Source organism: Salmo trutta, chromosome 11, assembly GCF_901001165.1.
Source record: "Salmo trutta chromosome 11, fSalTru1.1, whole genome shotgun sequence".
NCBI classification, from domain to species: Eukaryota; Metazoa; Chordata; class Actinopteri; order Salmoniformes; family Salmonidae; genus Salmo; species Salmo trutta.
In genome coordinates, this window is record NC_042967.1 from 3,699,983 (window position 1) to 3,719,991 (window position 20,009).

At 44.5% G+C, this 20,009-nt stretch overlaps 1 protein-coding gene across 1 annotated transcript in view; it reads right to left on the reverse strand.

Moving 5' to 3' along the window:
* The window catches only part of LOC115202094 (programmed cell death protein 4), a 38,757-nt gene extending 27,795 nt beyond the window's left edge, over positions 1 to 10,962 (reverse strand). Inside the window, exons 1-2 of the mRNA XM_029765978.1 lie at positions 10,724 to 10,962; positions 10,494 to 10,594 (exon numbers count right to left, since the gene is read on the reverse strand). Of these exons, the coding sequence (XP_029621838.1) occupies positions 10,494 to 10,539 (46 nt within the window). The 5' untranslated portion in view covers positions 10,540 to 10,594; positions 10,724 to 10,962. The remainder of the gene's footprint in view (positions 1 to 10,493; positions 10,595 to 10,723) is intronic.
* Between the last annotated feature and the right edge of the window lie 9,047 nt (positions 10,963 to 20,009).

Here is a 20,009-nt window from a genome sequence, read left to right on the forward strand (position 1 = left end):
CTCTAATGCGCATGTTTGTCACGGAAGTACGGGAACTAAGAACGTCGGTTATGTAGCTTTTACCCGAGCAGGTCCGACGGGATTAGTTTAACCAAACATTCAATTGACCATTTTGAAGAAGCCTGGAAGCTCTTCCAGGCAGGAAGATACACTACATGGCCTAAAGTATGTGGACACCTGTACGTCGAACATCTCATTCCAAAATCTTGGGCATTAAGATGGAGTTGGTCCCCTCTTTGCTGCTAAACAGCCTCCACTCTTCTGTCAAGGCTTTCCACGAGATGTTGGCACATTGCTGCGGAGACTTGCTTCCATTCAGCCACGAACATTAGTTAGGTTGGGCATTGATGTTGGGCAACTAGGCCTGGCTCGCAGTCAGCGTTTCCTTATTCATCCGGGTGTTCAATGCAGTGGAGGTCAGGGCTCTGTGCAGGCCAGTCAAGTTCTTCCACACCGATCTTGACAAACCATTTCTGTATGAACGTCACTTTGTATACGGGGGCATTGTCATGCTGAAACAGGAAAGGTCCTTCCCCAAACTGTTGCCACAAAGTTAGAAGCACAGAATGTCATTGTATATTGTAGCGTTCAGATTTCCCTTCACTGGAACTAAGGGGCCTAGCCCGAACAATATTTTATTTTTGTTTAAAACAGTCGCAGACCATTATTCCTCCTCCCCCCAACTTTACAGTTGGCACTATGCATTCGAGCAGGTAGCATTCTCCTGGCATCCGGCAAACCCAGAGTTGGCTGTCGGACTGTCAGATGGTGAAGTATGATTCATCACTCCAGACGAACAGTTCTTGTCCAAACTTTGCTTCAAGAGGCAGTTTGGAACTCGGTGGTGAGTGTTGCAATTGAGGACAGACGATGTTAATGCACTACGCAGTCCCGTTCTGTGAGCTTGTTTGGCCTACCACTTTGTGGCTGAGCCGTTGTTGCTCCTAGACGTTTCCACTTCACAATAACAGCAGGGATGTCCACATTTCAAACGTCTAGGAATAGCCTAATATTGGCCTAATGGCCTTCAGTTCATAAAAGGTCATAATGCATATCAATAACAACCATGAACTTTAACCTGACGTATTTGGCAATTTATCAATTCATTGATACGATATTATCCACTTAATCTTTTAAAAGATAAGTATGGCACTAGGAAAGATGATATTTGACAAAACGGATCATTTATCTGTGGACTACGCGCATACCAATTTGTTTTAGGCATCAATTTGTTCCCATGTTCTTACCCAAACTGGGTGCAGCACCTGTTTAACTATAATATCCCTCGATACACAGGATAAGTACTATCAGAGGACCTGAGAGTTGGCTGAAAAACAGTAGGTTTTTAGGATTGGGATAACCTTCCTGCCAAGTAAAAACTACTGACATAGCAGATTCGGGCGGGACTAAAATTACAGATGTTGTGCTCGTGCACATAATTACATTTACTGGGGGAGCTCAGGTAAACTTATCTTGTTAAAATAGGGCTTTATGAGTCGATTCCTAGCAGAAAAGGTTCTCTTTCTACTAAATGACTTGGTAACTCACAGTATTTAACTTTAAAAGTACTTTTTCAGGAAAGAGTGGTCGGCGAGCAGGCAGCAGTCTAGCTGCGCGCAGGCAGCTCAAGAATATTTGACTGACAGTTCTGGTCGCCTAGTGATGGACGTGTTCGTCCTGCTTCAAAAGCGACATTCCTTCACAGACAAGTAAAATGCCCGTTCAGTGGTGCTTCGACACTATCTCCAGAGAAGGTTTCGTGTCTTCATTTTTTTTTAAACGTAGAGTACCCTTGCAGACAAGCAAACATGTAGTAGCTGAGGTGCATTCAAGGATATTTGACTGTGGTAGATAACTTCATTTCCCGGCCTTAGTGGTCATACATATGTAATAGGACCATTATTCTGCATTGTGAATAGACGTGGGATTTTAATATTTTTTTCTTAGCATTTTAAAATGGGGGAAAAAGTATAAAATTGGCCGTTTAAATGTTAAGCAAAATTGTTCTTCATTTGTCACATCCCTAGTGTGTGTGTACACTGTTTAGGCCTGGCACTGGCTTGGAAGTGGTGAGAGGTTCAGCCCTGGGGGTCAGTGGAGCAAAGTTTTCAGAGAGCTGGGAGAATTGACCCAGTTCCACAGTTCTAATGGATGCTTGGTGTGAGGTGGCAGTTCAGTAAGGTCACTCACAGCCAAACAGATTGGCGCCAGTGGGGTAATGGATGCAAAGTAGGTTTTAAAAAAAAAATAATTCTGTAAACTTTCTCGAAACTCCCCAAAATCCTGGTTGGAAGACTAACAGAATCAAAAAGCAATAGGCAAGAAATCCAGGAATCCTCCAACCAGGATGTCTAGAAAACCTAGGCATTTTGGTTAAGCTACCAAAGTTTTTCAACCCTAAAGCCAAGGCAAGGGAGGGAGCCTTCACAAGGCTGTGTTTGGTGTGGAAAATTTGTCTCCAAACCGGGTGTAAAGGGGAGGTGCTACAACCTGGACCTACAAGACAAATTGTTTTCTGTTGCTAAATGTCTTTATACAATGTGCCCTGCTGAACACCAACAAGCACTCTATGGGGCTTAATCCGGGACAATCAGACTTTTTTGGTGTGTTGTTACAGTTGGGTTAAGGGGGGAGAGCGAGGGGTGTGGTTGGTTGGTGGTTCTGTCCTGGGGGGGGGGTTCAACTGTCACTAAGGGGCGGACAGAAAGACAAGTTAGCTACAGAGCTGACTGGGAAGAATAAGCTTAACTGGGAAGATATTGGACGATTTCCCCATTAGGTCTATTATTGAATTAGGCGTTTTAAAAGTGTTGTTTTTGGCCTCCCTTAATTGACACGTCCTTGTTTTAAGTAAATAATTGTTGCACTAAAAGAGCCAATGAACTGCATCCCACATAGCATAGGGTGATAGGGAATAGGGTGTCACTTCGTACTGGCCATATCTGTTCCCAGCTGGGTTCGTTTTTCGGTCCTTATTATGTGTAGTCAGTAGGCCATAAACAAATCCGGCTTGACATTTCAGTGTAGTGCATGCTCCATTATACTCTACTTTTCCGCCTGTATTTACCTCTGGTCTACTATCGATATAAAATGTTCTGGACAGGAAGTACCCTACAATGCTGCTAAATAAACACTGCAGCCTATCATGTAAATACTCTATAGGCAAGTTGCTGCTCCACTCAAAAGATGGGTTACATGCTACACTTGCATCAGATAATCAAATAAAATAAAAAAGACATGCCAAAGCAGGTATAACCAGAATGTCAACTCACAAACAAGTACACAACAAATAATTCAAATGCAATTTCTTCCAGTTGCTGCTAGGCTATATGAATGCCTATGCAAGACATGTCACCAGTGGTGTGGACATTGCAGCATTTCAGGGGTGAAATTATTTAACTGACAGTGTTGTTGAACTCAATAGACGCACATAGGCCTCTGTTTGTGGGAGGGCTTCTCCTCCAACCCACACACAAAGGCGTCTTTGACTGGGAGTGTTACCACCACCACAGCAGCTGAGCTATTTAATCAAGCACGACAGGCATTCAGAGTAGACTAGGGCCAACAGAGTTCATATGAAAGAGCAACAGCCCATATGTGCAGATGTATCCACCAGTATGGGAAACAACTATGACTCAAGCATGGAGTGTACCATTAAAATGCACATTCCTTGCCTTACATATTTGAGGGGGGGCGGCTACTTTGAAGAATATCAAATATATTTTGATTTGTTTAACACCGTTTACTACATGATTCCAAATGTGTTATTTAATATAGTTTTGATGTCTTCACTATTATTATAAAGAAAAACCCTGGATTGAGTAGGTTTGTCTAAACTTTTGACTGGTACTGTATGTGGGACGCTGGGCTGAAGGGAGTTGTAGTTTTCATTAATTAACCTCTACGGGATTGGTGTCCCTATACCGGGACGGTTGATGCTAACGTGCACTAACGTGACTAGAATGACGTAAGTAACAGCAAACTTACCAGGACATAGACATGTCTCATATGGGCAGAAAGCTTAAATTCTTGTTAATCTACAGTAGCTGTTACAGTGAAAAAAATACCATGATATTGTTTGAGGAGAGTGCACAACAACAAAACTAAATAATGCAGTTATATTCAGTGTTCTTGCTCTGATTTGTCATCCTGAGGGTCCCAGAGATAAAATGTAGCATAGTTTTGTTTAATAAAATCCATTTTTTTTTAATTCAAAATGTAGGAACTGGGTTCAACAGTTTGAACCCATGCCATCTCTGGCTCCTCACCCACCCCGCCATCTAGATGTGTGAAATGTTGTGTATAAGCTAATGATCCATCATGCATGACATTCCTGGGAGTGTGTAAACTTACATTTTGTATTACCATATCATTTTTATATGTTCTCTATAGTTATGTACTTGAAAATGTATCAACTGACCAATTCGGCACATTTGGGCAGACTTGATACAAAATACTGTGCTGTATTGCAACGCTTCACTGGATCAATCTGGACCTTTGCACACACACTACTGTCATCTAGTGGCCAAAATCTAAATTGCACCTAAACTGCAACATTATATTATGGCTTTTCTCTTGCATTTCAAAGATGGGAAAAATAAAATAGAAACATGTTTTTGGTTTGCATTATCTTTAACCAGGTCTAATGTGTTATTCTCTTACCTTAATTTCACATTTCCACAAACTTCAGTGTTTCCTTTCAAATGGTATCAAGAATATGCATATCCTTGCTTCAGGTCCTGAGCTACAGGCAGTTAAATTTGGGTACAATTTTACACCTGCTATGTTAGATACACACAGACCACATGAGAGAGGAACACCACAATCAAGAGAAGGGAAAAAGACAACTCCTAAAAGTATATCCGATCTACTTTGAAGAGCTAGTAAAATGATTGTCAGACAGCTCTGCAGCATGACTAGCCAAATAGAAGGCCTAAAGACAGTACAGTATGGGGAGCAGAGAACGTTGTCTGGCTGCTACTGAGCAGAGATGAGATTAATTTTAGGAATAAAAAAACACAAGTGAAAAAAGTAATACAACTGAAATAGTATTATTTCACAGTAATCTCAATTTTTTAAATTGATATTTCATAATGAATTTATTGTAGAAGAAAAAAAATTCTAAATGGCCTCAAACACTAATTGCTCAACACTACTTTTTTGGGGGGGTGGGACATTCCAATGTACGTACTTGGCAATAACTTGACGTGACACAAGGATGAAACCCAGGGTTTAATTCTGCTGAACACTTGTTGGATTTAATGTTTATTAATAAATATTTTCACTGTGAATTGTAGTAATTTTATTTGAATCCTTATCAGATATTGCAAGTAGGAACTGTAAATGAGACAATTGCACCCTGATCTCCAAACCATAGTAATCTATACACAAACAAAAATGTCATCCATTTCACATTAAGCACATGCATTATGTCAAGTAATTCTATTGGTCTATATAGCGAGCTATACATGCCCACGTCATTAATCTTGTAAAACTTGATGCTGCGTTAGTAACCAAGTGGGAATTTCCCACCATAGATAAAACTCTAGATAGATAAAACCACATTTGACATGGACATTGCCCTTGAGGGCTTCCACCATTTTAAAGTGGGTGAAGGATCACATGATTCCATCCAGGTCATCAGCCAATGAATTATACACGCAAGTAAACATTTCAAAAAAATGTAGGTGGCAGTAAATTGCTACCCTTGTTTGAACAGGTATAAAGGCAACACACCGGCAGTATGCACCCTTTCAGTTTTTTTGCCAACTCAGAAGTAGTAGATAAGAAATTATACTACTTCAAAATTGAGATTGCGTTACTGGCACTGCCCTTGCGCTCACAGACGCCACATTGGGACATATAAAGATGATATCTATCAGACTGTTTACCACATACGACTGGGGGGAAAAACATCTGAACGGCCCTCCAACTGGTACTTCCTTGTGGTTACCTCATCTAGCGCCGCTGAGCTCCGACTTCTCCCACATGGTGACCTCTTGACGTTACCTTCTAAGGAAATTCTCTCGATAAAAGCAACTCAAAACATTATTTTTAAAGCAATCTATTCATATGGTTTTTTGAACCCTATAATTTGTTTACAAGCCTGATAGCTGTACTTTTAGTTTATGGTTGACACAGCTTGTTGGCCATTAGCTAATTGGGTGTTTCTCAAATGAGTTCAAAGCACGCAAATGCATCCAACTGGTATTTACGACTTCAAAATGGTACATTTCCACCTCCCACCTGGAGCTCAAGGATGATCGACTAGTTTCCCCACTAGTCTCTACCAGCTGGTGGGATGTTCAAATAGATTTCCCCAGTCGTATGTGGTCAACATAGAGAACGATAAAGATATCATCTTGGTATATGTCCCATTATGGCATCTGTGAGCACACAGGCAGCGCGATTGAGGCCATCTCCATTTTGAAGTAGTACATTTTTCTAATACTACGAGTTAGCAAACAAACTGAAAGGGTGCATACTGCCATTCAGAGTGTGCTGTTTGACCAGGTAAAGAGCCAAGGATGGCGATTTACTGCCACCTACAGTTATGGAATATTTGCCTCACAAGTATAATCTATTCTTATTCTAAAATTTTTTTAACTGCATTGTTGGTTAGGGGCTGGTAAGTAAGCATTTCACTGTAAGGTCTACAACTGTATTCGGTGCATGTGACATAACATTGTATTTGATATTGGCGGATCCCTCCTGATGACCCAGATGGAATCATGTGATCCTTGCTTCACCCATAGAAAGTCCCACCCAGTTGACTACTTAAAAAAAAAATAATAATAGTGAAGCCCTCAATGGCAATGTACATGACAAAACTTGTGTTAATCATCTAGAGCAGGGGTGTCAAACTCATTTTAGCTCAGGGGCCACATGGAGGAAAATCTATTCCCAAGTGGGCCGGACCGGTAAAATCATGGTATATATAACTTAAAAACAACAACTTCAGATTGTTTTCTTTGTTTTAATACGATCAACATAAAGCTGGAGCCTGAGGACAGTGTGTCCACAATAGTACAAGCACAACATCACTATTAATCATAAAACACCTCAAGTTTATTTGAAAATTCTAAAGAAAAAGAACACACAAACACACAATGCCTCAGTGATTCACAGAAGTATATCACAGATCACAGAACTATATCAGGGTGTCTCATGCAGCACTTTAAGTGGGGTTGCATAGTTTAGTTGACTCCTGATACCTGGCATCTTTTAGCTTTCACCAGCGCATCAATATCAGGCGTCACATCCTGAGTGGCAGCCAACTTCAGGATGTGATTCAAGTGCTTGTGCGTGAGCCTTGAGCACAGCTTTGTTTTATTTATGCTCATTACAGAGAAAACTTGCTCACAAAGATATGTGGTTCCAAACATGCACAACAGTTTTGCAGCGAGGGCTGTCAAGTTGGGGTAACCTGGCAAGAGATTCTGATAAAATGTGTCCAAGCCAGCTGCGGCAAATTTGCCCTTCATATCCGAGTCACACTGCAAGTCTATTATTTCAAGCTGACGGGCAGATCAGAGGGATTCACGGTGAATGGCGAGCAAAAAATGTTGAAGTCTTTCTCCAGTTCACCAAAAATCTGAAAGCGTTGCTCAAACTCCCGTAACAGTCCCGTTATTTTATCTTTGAACCGCTTCATGTCTGCCACATGTTGGGTCGCGCACACATTTTTCAGACAGGAGAAGTGAGCTGCATCACCACCGGCGAGTTGCGTCTCCCACAATGACAGCTTCAACTTGAAAGAACGTATGCTGTCATAATACTGCGTGACGACTTTGTTGCGCCCTTGCAGCTGTTTATTCAAGTTATTCAGGTGCTCTGTAACATCCACCATAAATGCAAGGTCCTGCATCCATTCTGCGGAATTAAATTCTAACACTGGTTTGCCCTTTTCTTCCATGAACTGTTCAATTTCTTCTCGTAAATCAAAGAAACGCCTAAGCACAGCACCTTGGCTTAACCATCTTACCTCAGTGTGGTATGGCAGGCCATAGATGTGGTCTTTCTCTCTGAGAAGGCTGTCAAACTGACGGTGATTCAGGCTTCTGGATCGGATGAAATTAACAGTTTGGATGACCACCTTCATGACGTTATCCATCTTTAATGACTTGCAACACAAAGCCTCCTGGTGCAAAATACAGTGAAAAGTCCAAAAATCACGTCCTCCATTTGCAGATTGCACTTTCTCTCTGAACTTTGTCACAACGCCTGCTTTTTTCCCGATCATTGCGGGCGCACCATCTGTAGCCAGGCTGACAGCGCGGGACCAGTCCACTCCGACCCTGTCCAGCGCGCCGACGAGTGCGGTGAAAATATCAGCTGCTGTCGTTGTATCTGTCATCGGCACCAACTCCATGAACTCCTCGGTGACGGTCAATGTGTCATCAACTCCGCGGATGAAAATGGCCAGTTGTGCAACATCTGTAATGTCCGTGCTTTCATCAATTGCAACTGAAAACCCAATAAATGACTTTACTTTTTGCTTCAACTGGCTGTCCAAATCCACTGAAAGATCGGAAATCCTGTCTGCAACTGTGTTTCTTGTCAGGCTGATATTTGCAAAAGCCTGGCGCTTTTCAGGGCACACAATCTCCGCTGCCTTCATCATGCATGTTTTTACAAATTCACCCTCACTAAATGGTTTTGAAGCCACTGCGATTTCATTAGCAATGAGATAGCTAGCTTTCACTGCAGCGTCACTGATGTCTCGGCTGTGAGTAAACACAGACTGCTGTTTCTTCAGACCCGCCAGACCCGCGTCCACTTTTCTCTTTTTTGACAGAGACATATTGGGGCAATGAGGGTGCCAAAGCAAATAATGTTAAAAGTAGAAGTCGTAATAAATATCGCGGGCAAAACAAAGTAGCTCATCCGGACTGGCTGCACTTGCTTGACCTACTTGCTCTGCTCCGGTATAAACAGTTTGCTTGCTTAACACAATTGCTATTGCGCCATCCAGTGGATGCAATTGGAACAGCAGTTTATTTTGAGAAATTGCAGCTCATTTTTATACTTTACAAAATCATCTCGCGGGCCGGATTAAACCCCTTTGCGGGCCTGATCCGGCCCGCGGGCCGGACGTTTGACACCCCTGATCTAGAGAGTCCTCTAACTCTATGGTGGTAAATTCCCACTGGTTATCAACTCCGCATGAGTCGTCAGTCATCGGTTAGACAGGGTTGTGCATCTGTCTACTAATCTCGAGTTCTGCTGGAGAAAAACATTTATTATGTAGAAGTCCATAGCCACATGTAACAGTATGTCTTCGGCCAGTGCAAGACCTCATGCGACCATTTTGCTCAGTGGGGATATTCATGTCAATGCGATAGAGGATGATTTGGGCTCCTTATTAACGAATCTGTGCTATTCAACACGTTATATTTAACCAATATGTGTAACAGTATAGCTTCCGTCCTTCTCCTCGCCCCAACCTGGGCTCGAACCAGGGACCCTCTGCACACAACAACTGACACCCTCGAAGCATCGTTACCCATCGCTCCATAAAAGCCGAGGACCTTGCAGAGCAAGGGGAACAACTACTTCAAGGTCTCAGAGCGAGTGACGTCACCGATTGAAACGCTATTAGCGCGCACCATCGCTAACTAACTAGCCATTTCACATCGGTTACATATGCATAAAAGTTCATTGATGTTCATTGCAGTATTTTTCATGTAGCCCAATAAAAATGTGATTGCACGCAACGGATTGCACGTCTGGTAAGGGGGCGTGGTGTTTGACAACATAAATTCAGTTCGTCGTTTGACCGCATGCTTATGCAAACAAAGATGTTTGTCAGGGTATATAGCATTTAGTCAAATGACCGAGATTATGAATAAAAACACGATAGCATTGGCCATGAATGAAAGCAATGTTGCGTCAATGTTTAAGGACATTCCAGACTAGAGGTAAAGGAAATGTGTTCTTCAAAGCAGTAACATTAAATCACAAAAACACCCTTTAATACAACTACATGTGTAGGCAAATGTCCGTAATTTAAACATTCGACAGGACAGTGTATAACTGTTAGTGGTTGACTGCGCAACAACGGTGTACTACAGTAACGTTATGTTGATGACATATTGCTATCTAACTGGCTAGCCAGATACGGTAGCCTTTCGCCAAAGAGGAAGAAGGTACGTTAATGCACTGCCAAACAAGTCTCGAATGGGTTAAATATTAGAGTGCGTCTTCACATGTGCCCAGCGAGACAATGGTCCATAAAAATAAACAATGCATAGTCAAATACGTCGTCCAGCAATTTGTGAGTTGGCTGTCGAATGAACTCGCTAGCTATCTAGCTTCATTGCTCGCTCTAATACAAGTGCTCGAGCACATGGTGGAACGTGGCTGGAACTGCAGCCCAACCCTTCGAGACAATAGGCGAAGTGGGCAAACATGTTTTTCCCTCGTTCAATGCAAACGACTTCACTGCCTTGAAATAAGCATGCATTCGTGCATATGCTATTCAAATAACTCACCGTCGTGCTTTTGAACGGTGGTCCACGTCTCCACTTCGGTCGCCATGGCGCTCTCTTGAAATGGTTGTTTACCGTTTTGATAGCGATCCACACCGTTTGGCCTGTCACGAAAACAGATAGCAGAAGCGTGCAAAACGGCGTGAACAAACAATCAAACGAAATGTGCATCGAAAGTAAACATTGATGTTATGCACATGCACGGCAAAAATTGTAAATACGATAATCCTCACCCTCAAGCAGCTTGCTTGCTCGTGCTATATAACGTCAGCTATAATACCCCAAAAGACATGAAATGCCGTAGCAAAATTAATGTCATATAAATTCGACACTTTTTTTAATGAATGGAATATATATCTGCTACTCGTTTCAGAATAAATCTGACAAGAGCATGGGGGGGAAAAACCGATGCGCAAAGAGAAAAATAATCCGTGGACCTTTCTACAGCAACCTAGAAAATAAACAAAGTCTGTTTTTAACTTTGTAACGTCTGTCTTAATATCACGTGGTTAATACAGGGGCAAGTCCTTTTCTGTTCTGGCCAATCATTTGGGGTTAGTGTTATCCGAGATCCTTGGGACGTCCCTACTTTAAACCCTAAAATGAACCCCTACGGTTAACCCAATCATAACGGTACCTAACCCGAACCATTTTTTATTTCAACTTCAATGCGGCAGGGAAGTCCCAAGGAACCGGTATTGCAAGGACCAATCAATTCAATTTCAATTTAAGGGATTTATTGGCATGGAAAACATATGTTTACATTGCCAAAGCAAGTAGATAAAGCAAATAGATAATAAACAATAACAAATTAACTGTAAACATTTACACAAAGGTTCCAAAAGAATAAAGACATTTCAGATGTCATATTATGTATATATACAGTGTTATAATGATGTGCAAATAGTTCAAGTACAAAAGGGAAAATATATAAACATAAATATAGGTTGTATTTACAATGGTGTTTGTTCTTCACTGGTTGCCCTTTTCTTGTGGCACCAGGTCACAAATCTTGCTGCTGTGATGGCACACTGTGGTATTTCACCCAATAGATATGGGAGTTTATCAAAATTAGATTTGTTTTCGAATTCTTTGTGGGTCTGTGTAATTTGAGGGAAATATGTGTCTCTAACATGGTCAAACATTTGGCAGGAGGTTAGGAAGTGCAGCTCAGTTTCCACCTCATTTTGTGTACATAGTCAAATATTTTCTTCATTTTGGGTCAGTCACAGTGGTCAGGTATTCTGAAACTGTGCACTCTCTATTTAGGGCCAAATAGCATTCTAGTTTGCTCTGTTTTTTGGAAGGTTTGGGAATTGCTTCCTTTTAGGTGGTTGTAGAATTTAACGTCTCTTTTCTGGACTGTTTTTTGTTGTACACTGAGGATATTTTTGCAGAATTCTGCATGCAGATTCTCAATTTGGTGTTTGTCCAATTTTGTGAATTGTTAGTTGGTGACTCCGGACCTCACAACCATAAAGGGCAATGGGTTCTATAACTGATTCAAATATTTTTAGCCAGATCCCAATTGGTATGTCGAACTCCTCATGCTTACCGTGAGGTGCGTGTCACCAGTCTGGCGCCACCTGTGCCAGCCCCACGCATCAGGCCTCCAGTGCGCCTGCCCAGTCCGGGGTGTTCTGTCCCTGCTCCCCGCACTCGCTCTGAGGTGCGTGTTACTAGTCTGGCGCCACCTGTGCCAGCCCCATGCATCAGGCCTCCAGTGCGCATTCCCAGTCCAGAGCTTCCGGCGACAGTTCCCAGTCCGGAGCTTCCGGCGACAGTTCCCAGTCCGGAGCTTCCGGCGACAGTTCCCAGTCCGGAGCTTCCGTCGACAGTTCCCAGTCCGGAGCTTCCGGCGAGAGTTCCCAGTCCGGAACCTCCTGAGACGGCCCACAGTCCGGAACCTCCTGAGACGGCCCACAGTCCGGAACCTCCTGAGACGGCCAGCAGTCCGGAACCTCCGGCGACGTTCCCCAGTCCGGACCCTCCGGCGACGTTCCCCAGTCCGGAGCCTCCGGCGACGGCCTGCAGCCCAGTCTCCGGCGGTGATCTACAGTCCGGTTCCTCCGACAACGATCCACGGTCCAGTGGCACAGAAGCAGAGGGATCAGCGGGCGGAGCGGGGGTTACGCCCCGAACCGGAGCTGCCTCCTCTGTTGGAGGATCCGCGGGATGAGAAGGTTATGTGTACTGCACCAGAGCTGCCATAGACAGTAGTTACCCACCCTACCCTCCCTTTTTTGGGGGGGAGGGGGGGGTTTGTTGTTGTTTTGTTTAGGTGCGGTCAGAGTCCGCGCCTTTGGGGGGGGGGGGGGTACTGTCACGTCCTGACCTTAGAAAGATGTTATTTTCTATGGTAGAGTAGGTCAGGGCGTGACAGGTTTTTTCTCTCTATGTTTTCTATTTCTATGTTGTCAGGTTCTAGTTTTGTATTTCTATGTTGGGGTTTTGTTTGGGATGATCTCCAATTAGAGGCAGCTGGTCCTTGTTGTCTCTAATTGGAGATCATACTTAAGTAGGGGTTTTTTCCACCTGGGTTTGTGGGAGATTTTGAGTAGTGTATGTTTCACCTCTCCGTCACGGTTTGTTGTTTTGTTCTTTAGTTTATGTTTATGTATTGCATAGTTTCACAGTGTAAATAAAATGTGGAACGACACACATGCTGCACTTTGGTCCGCTTCTCCTTCCTACGACAACCGTGACAGTCATGCACAAAGTAGATGTCCTAACCGACTTGCCAAAACTATAGTTTGTTAACAAGTAATTTGTGGAGTTGTTGAAAAATGAGTTTTAATGACTCCAACCTAAGTGTATGTAAACTTCCGACTTTAACTGTATATATATATTTGCAAAAAAATATATGGGGGATTGGTTGTGATGCAGACAACTGCATTGATGGAAGCTACAATCTATCAGCAATATTAAAGCTGATCTACCCCCAATAAAAAAAAATTAACATATTTTTAACATTTGTTTTATTTTTAACTGTTAAAAATTTGAGTGTGTGGCTAAATTATTTCTAAAAGTCTCGATCAAACCCTCAACATGTAACTAATTTTAAGTTATCTTTTACCCCTTGGAGCAAAAAAAACCCCAACAAAAACCAACCTAACAAACACCCGACATGACGAGGTGGCCGAGTGGTTAAGGCCACTCGGCCAAGTGCTCTTCACGCTTGGGTTTGAATCCCATCCTCGTCGGTGGAAGTTCATTTAATGTAGTTGTTGTAGCTAAATTATTACATGGAAATTTTCTCTACCACAGCCTGTTCACCCAACTAGGATCTAGAACGGTGGTCCCCAACTTTTTCCGGTTACTGTACCACCAACTGAATTTTGTTCTAACCAGAGTACCCCTGAAGTACCCCCTCATGTGCATTTTACCACTAAGCTTATGGTCTCATGAGTCTTCAAGTACCCCCTGTGGATAGGCCCAGTACCCTTGGTTGGGAACCACTGATCTAGAAAGTGGAGACAGTACACGTGCTTCAAAGCTGAGACCAAGAGACTGAGAAACGGCTTCATCAGACTGTTAAACATGAATCACTAGCTCGCCTCCGCCCGGTACCCTGCCCTGAAACTTAGACACTGTCACTAGCCAGCTACCACCCTGTACTCTACCCTTCACCTGAGAGACTGCTGCCCTATGTACATAGAGTCATTGAACACTGGTCACTTTAATAATGTTTACATACTGTTACCCACTTTATATGTATATACTGAATTATAGTCATCCTATATATTTTTTGTTCATACAAAAACATAAAACATTAAAATACATAAAACACTGAAAACAAGGCAGGGAAGGATTGAAATAAAGCATTTAATTTAAAATGAATACATTGACAAGATTGGATATGATTTAAGCTAGACTTTCATATGAGAGAGCGAGAGACAGACAGAAAGAGAGACAGAGAGAGAGAGAAAAAAAACAAGATAGTGTCAGCGAATGAAACAGAGGGTAAGAGAGATATCTTAGGTTGAAAAAGGAAGCCTATAGTTACCCTTCAAATTATTGACTGGAATGAATCAACCAGCATAAAAGTGATGACATACTGTATGACTAACTTTTGAATTACAGATGCAAAGGCCTACATGATGCAACCCTGCATAAAGCAAGCTCTGTTATTAGATATATTGTCCAATCGTAATTGTTGTCTCTTTGTCTGTGTAAAGGGCCTAGGGTGACAACGTTTAAAATATTCAAATGCAGGACAACAGGATGATTTTGCAGGACATTCGCAGTCTCGCCTACATGACATTTTTTGAGGAGGCAGCTGTCACGCTGAGTGGAACAGGTGAACCCAACAGCAGACTCAGACGAGGAGACTGGGATGAGGTAACCAAGGTATTTATTGAAACATGGGGGTAAGATTGAGTGCAGGCCAGGGGAAGCTCGGGCGGGTTGCTGGAAACCAGGTGCAGAGGCTGAGGCTGAGGCTGGAGCGAGAGGTGGGGACAGGGTAAGCAGGTCCGGAGGGGAATCCAAGGGAGCGTAGAGTGGGGAATCCAGGACAGAGTAGCACAACTGACGAGAAGTCAGACTGGAGACAGAGACCAGAGTCAGAGCGGGCAGAACTGTAGCATCAGTCAAGGGAAAACAGGCACAACAGGAACAAACGGCTAGAAACATGGACTGACTGGGCAGAGATTACGATCTGGCAGTGTGGAAGTGGGGATCTGGTGGGGATCTGCTCTGACTCCAGCACACCTGTCTCCGCCCACACAATCACACACACACACACACAGAGAGGGAGAGGGAGAGAGCATTGGGGGAGTGGCGGCAGGTCAAGGAGACACCGGATGAGCACTAGAGGGCGTGGCAGGAGCAGATGTAGCCTACTGAATCTCATTATACACTGAAAAAAGTATAGAAATGCAACATGCAACAATTTCAAATAATTTTCTGAGTTAACAGTTCATATAAGGAAATCAGTCAATTGAAATAAATTCATTAAGCCCTAATCTATGGATTTCACATGACTGGAAATACAGATATGCATCTGTTGGTCACAGACACCTTAAAAACAAAGGTAGGGGCGTGGATCAGAAAACCATTCCGTATCTGGTGTGACCACCATTTGCCTCATGCAGCGCAACACATCTCCTTCGCATAGAGTTGATCAGGCTGTTGATTGTGGCCTGTGGAATGTTGTCCCACTTCTCCTCAATGGCTGTGCGAAATTGCTAGATATTGACGGGAACTGGAACACGCTGTCGTACAAGTCAATCCAGAGCATGGTTTCTTGAGATGGTTTCTTACAGTTTGTGCAGAAATTCTTCGGTTGTGCAAACCCACAGTTTCATCAGCTGTCCGGGTGGCTGGTCTCAGACGATCCCGGAAGTGAAGAAGCCGGATGTGGAGGTCCTGGGCTGGTGTAGTTACACGTGGTCTGCGGTTGTGAGGCCGGTTGGACCTACTGCCAAATTCTCTAAAACAATGTTGGAGGCGGCTTATGGTAGATAAATTGTAATTCAATTCACCGGCAACAGATCTGGTGGACATTCCTGCAGTCATTTACATTTACATTTTTACATTTAAGTCATTTAGCAGACGCTCTTATCCAGAGCGACTTACAAATTGGTGCATTCACCAGTCAGCATGCCAATTGCACTGTGGTGTTGTGTGACAAAACTGCACAATTTAGAGTGGCCTTTTATTGTCCCCAGCACAAGGTGCACCTGTGTAATGATCATGCTGTTTAATCAGCTTCTTGATATGCCACACCTGTCAGGTGGATGGGTTATCTTGGAAAAGCAGAAATACTCACTAACAGGGATGTAAACAAATTTGTGCACAACATTTGAGAGAAATAAGCTTTTTGTGTGTATGGAATATTTCTGGGATCTTTTATTTCAGCTCATGAAACATGGGACCAACACTTTACATGAAAAGTTTATATTTTTGTTCAGTGTGTAATATGCATAAAATGCATCCTCCAATTCCAACGCCTGCCTATGTCCACACATATTCTCTGAAGAACATTTTCAATAAACTCAAAAACGAAGTTAGGCACACCTAATTTCAAAATAGGTTGTAATCAATGTCAATTGTTCACATTTTACCAATGAAACATCCAAACTAACTGCATCTTCATGCCAGTCATTGGATCTCAATCAGTTTCATGGACATACGTATGGATTTAGATATTCTTGAATTACTGTTTCGTGAACCAGTTAGAGCAGATGGTGATAAACTATAGCCTATCCTAAAGCCTTCCTGTATTTTGTTTCAATCCAATCACATTCTGCTTAGAAAAAAAGTGTTACTATTCAACCATCCTAAAATCTCATAAGAAATTAGGTTTTTGGTGTAACTAACGTTTCATACAATATTATTATATTTGTTTCTGTTATGTAGAATACTAATTAATCATTATGTGATCTTCCAAGGCGTTGATTCAGCTTTGATTTAACTTTACTAAACGAGCACCGTAGTAAGAAGTGGCGAAGAGAGAGTCGGGTGCGCTCCAGCAACACTACATCTCTGCTCCCGCTGAACCAAACGAGCTAATTGAATCGCACCTAGAAAACTCTTTTGCCTCGCGCAAAATATGTTGATGCAGAAACGAGACCACATGTGTGAATGTTTTATGAAAATCTGGGTATATTTGGCCAAGGTGTCACGAATTGCTAGGAGTGGTGGTATGAGTCAGGCGCAGAGAGCAAAGGTAAGGAAATAATGAATTTATTTTTTCCCGGTACAAAACGGTCAACGACAACACAATAGGTTTCAAGCCGAGAGCCAGACTCGATCCCCTGGTGCAAACACAGGGGTCTCACTGCGGTGCTGGTCAGCGCTCTTCTTCTGCCGTCCACTCGCCTTTGTTAGTGCGTCTTGGACTGCACCCACTCCTCCACTGCAGGTGCCTCGGTCTGGCTCTGGTGCCATGGAGCCAGGACCGGCTGGTAGCGCAACACGCACTGAAACGGTGACATGTTAGTTGATGAGTGACGGAGGGAGTTTTGGGCTACCTTTGCCCATGGGACGTATCTCGCCCACTCCCTGGGCCGGTCCCGGCAATACGTCCTTAGAAACCTACCCACCTCTTGGTTCACTCTCTCCACCTGCCCATTACTCTCGGGGTGGAAACCCGAGGTCAGGCTGACCGAGACCCCCAACCGTTCCATGAACGCCCTCCAAACTCTGGATGTGAACTGGGGACCCCGATCAGAAACAATGTCCTCGGGCACCCCGTAGTGCCGGAAGACATGGGTAAACAGGGCCTCCGCAGTCTGCAGAGCCGTAGGGAGACCGGGCAACGGGATGAGATGGCAGGACTTCGAGAACCGATCCACAACGACCAGGATTGTGGTGTTTCCCTGAGATATGGGAAGGTCGGTGAGAAAGTCCACTGACAAGTGCGACCACGGCCGCTGTGGAACGGGGAGGGGCTGTAATTTCCCTCTAGGCAGGTGTCGAGGAGCCTTGCTCTGAGCGCACACCAAGCAGGAGGAAACATAAAACCGCACGTCCTTTGCCAAGGTGGGCCACCAGTACTTTCCCCTCAGGCTCCGCACTGTCCTCTCGATCCCAGGGTGACCTGAAGAGGGGAGATTATGGGCCTATCGAATCAATCGATCACGGACACCAAGCGGCACGTACTGAACACCTGCTGGACACTGAGATGGTGCAGGTTCCAACCGTAACGCCCGCTCGATCTCCGCGTCCACCTCCCATACCACCGGTGCTACCAAGCATGACGCTGCGAGGATGGGAGTTGGATCGATGGCCCACTCCTCGGTGTCATATAGGCGGGACAGCGCGTCGGCCTTCATGTTTAATGAACCTGGCCGATAGGAGATTGTGAACCAAAATCAGGTAAAGAACATGGCCCACCTGGCCTGACACGGATTCAGTCTCCTAGCTACCCGGATGTACTCGAGATTACGGTGGTCAGTCCAGATGAGGAAAGGGTGCTTAGCCCCCTCAAGCCAGTGTCTCCACACTTTCAGAGCCTTGACTACAGCTAACAACTCCCGGTCCCCCACGTCATAGTTCTGCTCCGCCGGACCGAGCTTCCTAGAAAAGAAAGCGCAAGGGCAGAGTTTTGGTGGCGTGCCTGAGCACTGTGATAGCACGGCCCCCACCCCAGTCTCGGACGCGTCTACCTCCACTATGAATGCCAAAGAGGGGTCCGGATGAGCCAGCACGGGAGCGTCGGTAAACAGCTCCTTCAGATGACTGAAAGCTCTGTTCGCCTCTGCTGACCAACGCAAGCGCGCCGGACCCCCCTTCAGCAGTGAGGTAATGGGAGCAGCCACCTGACCAAAGCCCCGGATAAACCTCCGGTAGTAATTGGCAAACCCTAAGAACCGCTGCACCTCCTTTACCATGGTCGGAGTCGGCCAATTACACACGGCCTTAACACGGTCACACTCCATCACCGAGGTGGAAATGAGATACCCCAGGAAGGAAACGGCGCGTTTGGAAAACACACATTTCTCAGCCTTAACGTACAGGTCATGCTCCAGCAGTCGCCCAAGCACCTTGCGCACCAGGGATACATGCGCGACGCGTGTGGCGGAATAGATCAGGATGTCATCAATATACACCACCACACCCTGCCCGTGCAGGTCCCTGAGAATCTCGTCGACAAAGGATTGAAAAACGGCTGGAGCATTCTTTAACCCATACGGCATAACGAGGTACTCATAGTGGCCCGATGTGGTACTAAACGCGGTTTTCCACTTGTCTCCTCCCCGGATACGCACCAGATTGTAAGCGCTCCTGAGATCCAGTTTCGTGAAAAAACGCGCTCCGTGAAATGATTCCACCGCCATAGCGATGAGAGGTAGCGGGTAACTAAACCCCATTGTGATGGAATTTAGACCTCGATAATCAATGCACGAACGCAGACATGGAGGGCCTAACATGACATGGAGGGCCTAATGTAACCCTTTCTCAGAGATTCCGTGATATATGTCTCCATAGCCAGCGTTTCCTCTTGTGACAATGGGTACACGTGACTCCTGGGAAGTGTAGCGTTTACCTGGAGGTTTATCGCGCAATCCCCTCTTCGATGAGCTGGTAATCGGGTCGCCCTCTTCTTACAGAAGGCGATAGCCAAATCGGCATATTCAGAGGGAATGCGCACAGTGGAAACCTGGTCTGGACTCTCCACCGTCGTCGCACCGATGGAAACTCCTTTACACCTGCCTGAACACTCCTCTGACCACCCTCTGAGAGCCCCCTGTTTCCACGAAATATCAGGATTGTAATTGGCCAGCCAGGGAATCCCCAGCACCACCGGAAACGCAGGCGAATCAATGAGGAAGAGACTAATCCGTTCCCCATGATCCCCCTGCGTTACCATGTCCAGTGGAACCGTGGCCTCCCTGACCAGCCCTGACCCTAATGGTCGGCTATCTAAGGAGTGCACAGGGAAAGGTTGGTCCAATGACACCAGGGGAATCCCTAGCCTTAATGCGAGCCCACGATCCATAAAGTTTCCAGCTGCGCCTGAATCGACTAGCGCCTTGTGCTGAAAAGAGGGAGAAAACTCAGGGAAAGTTA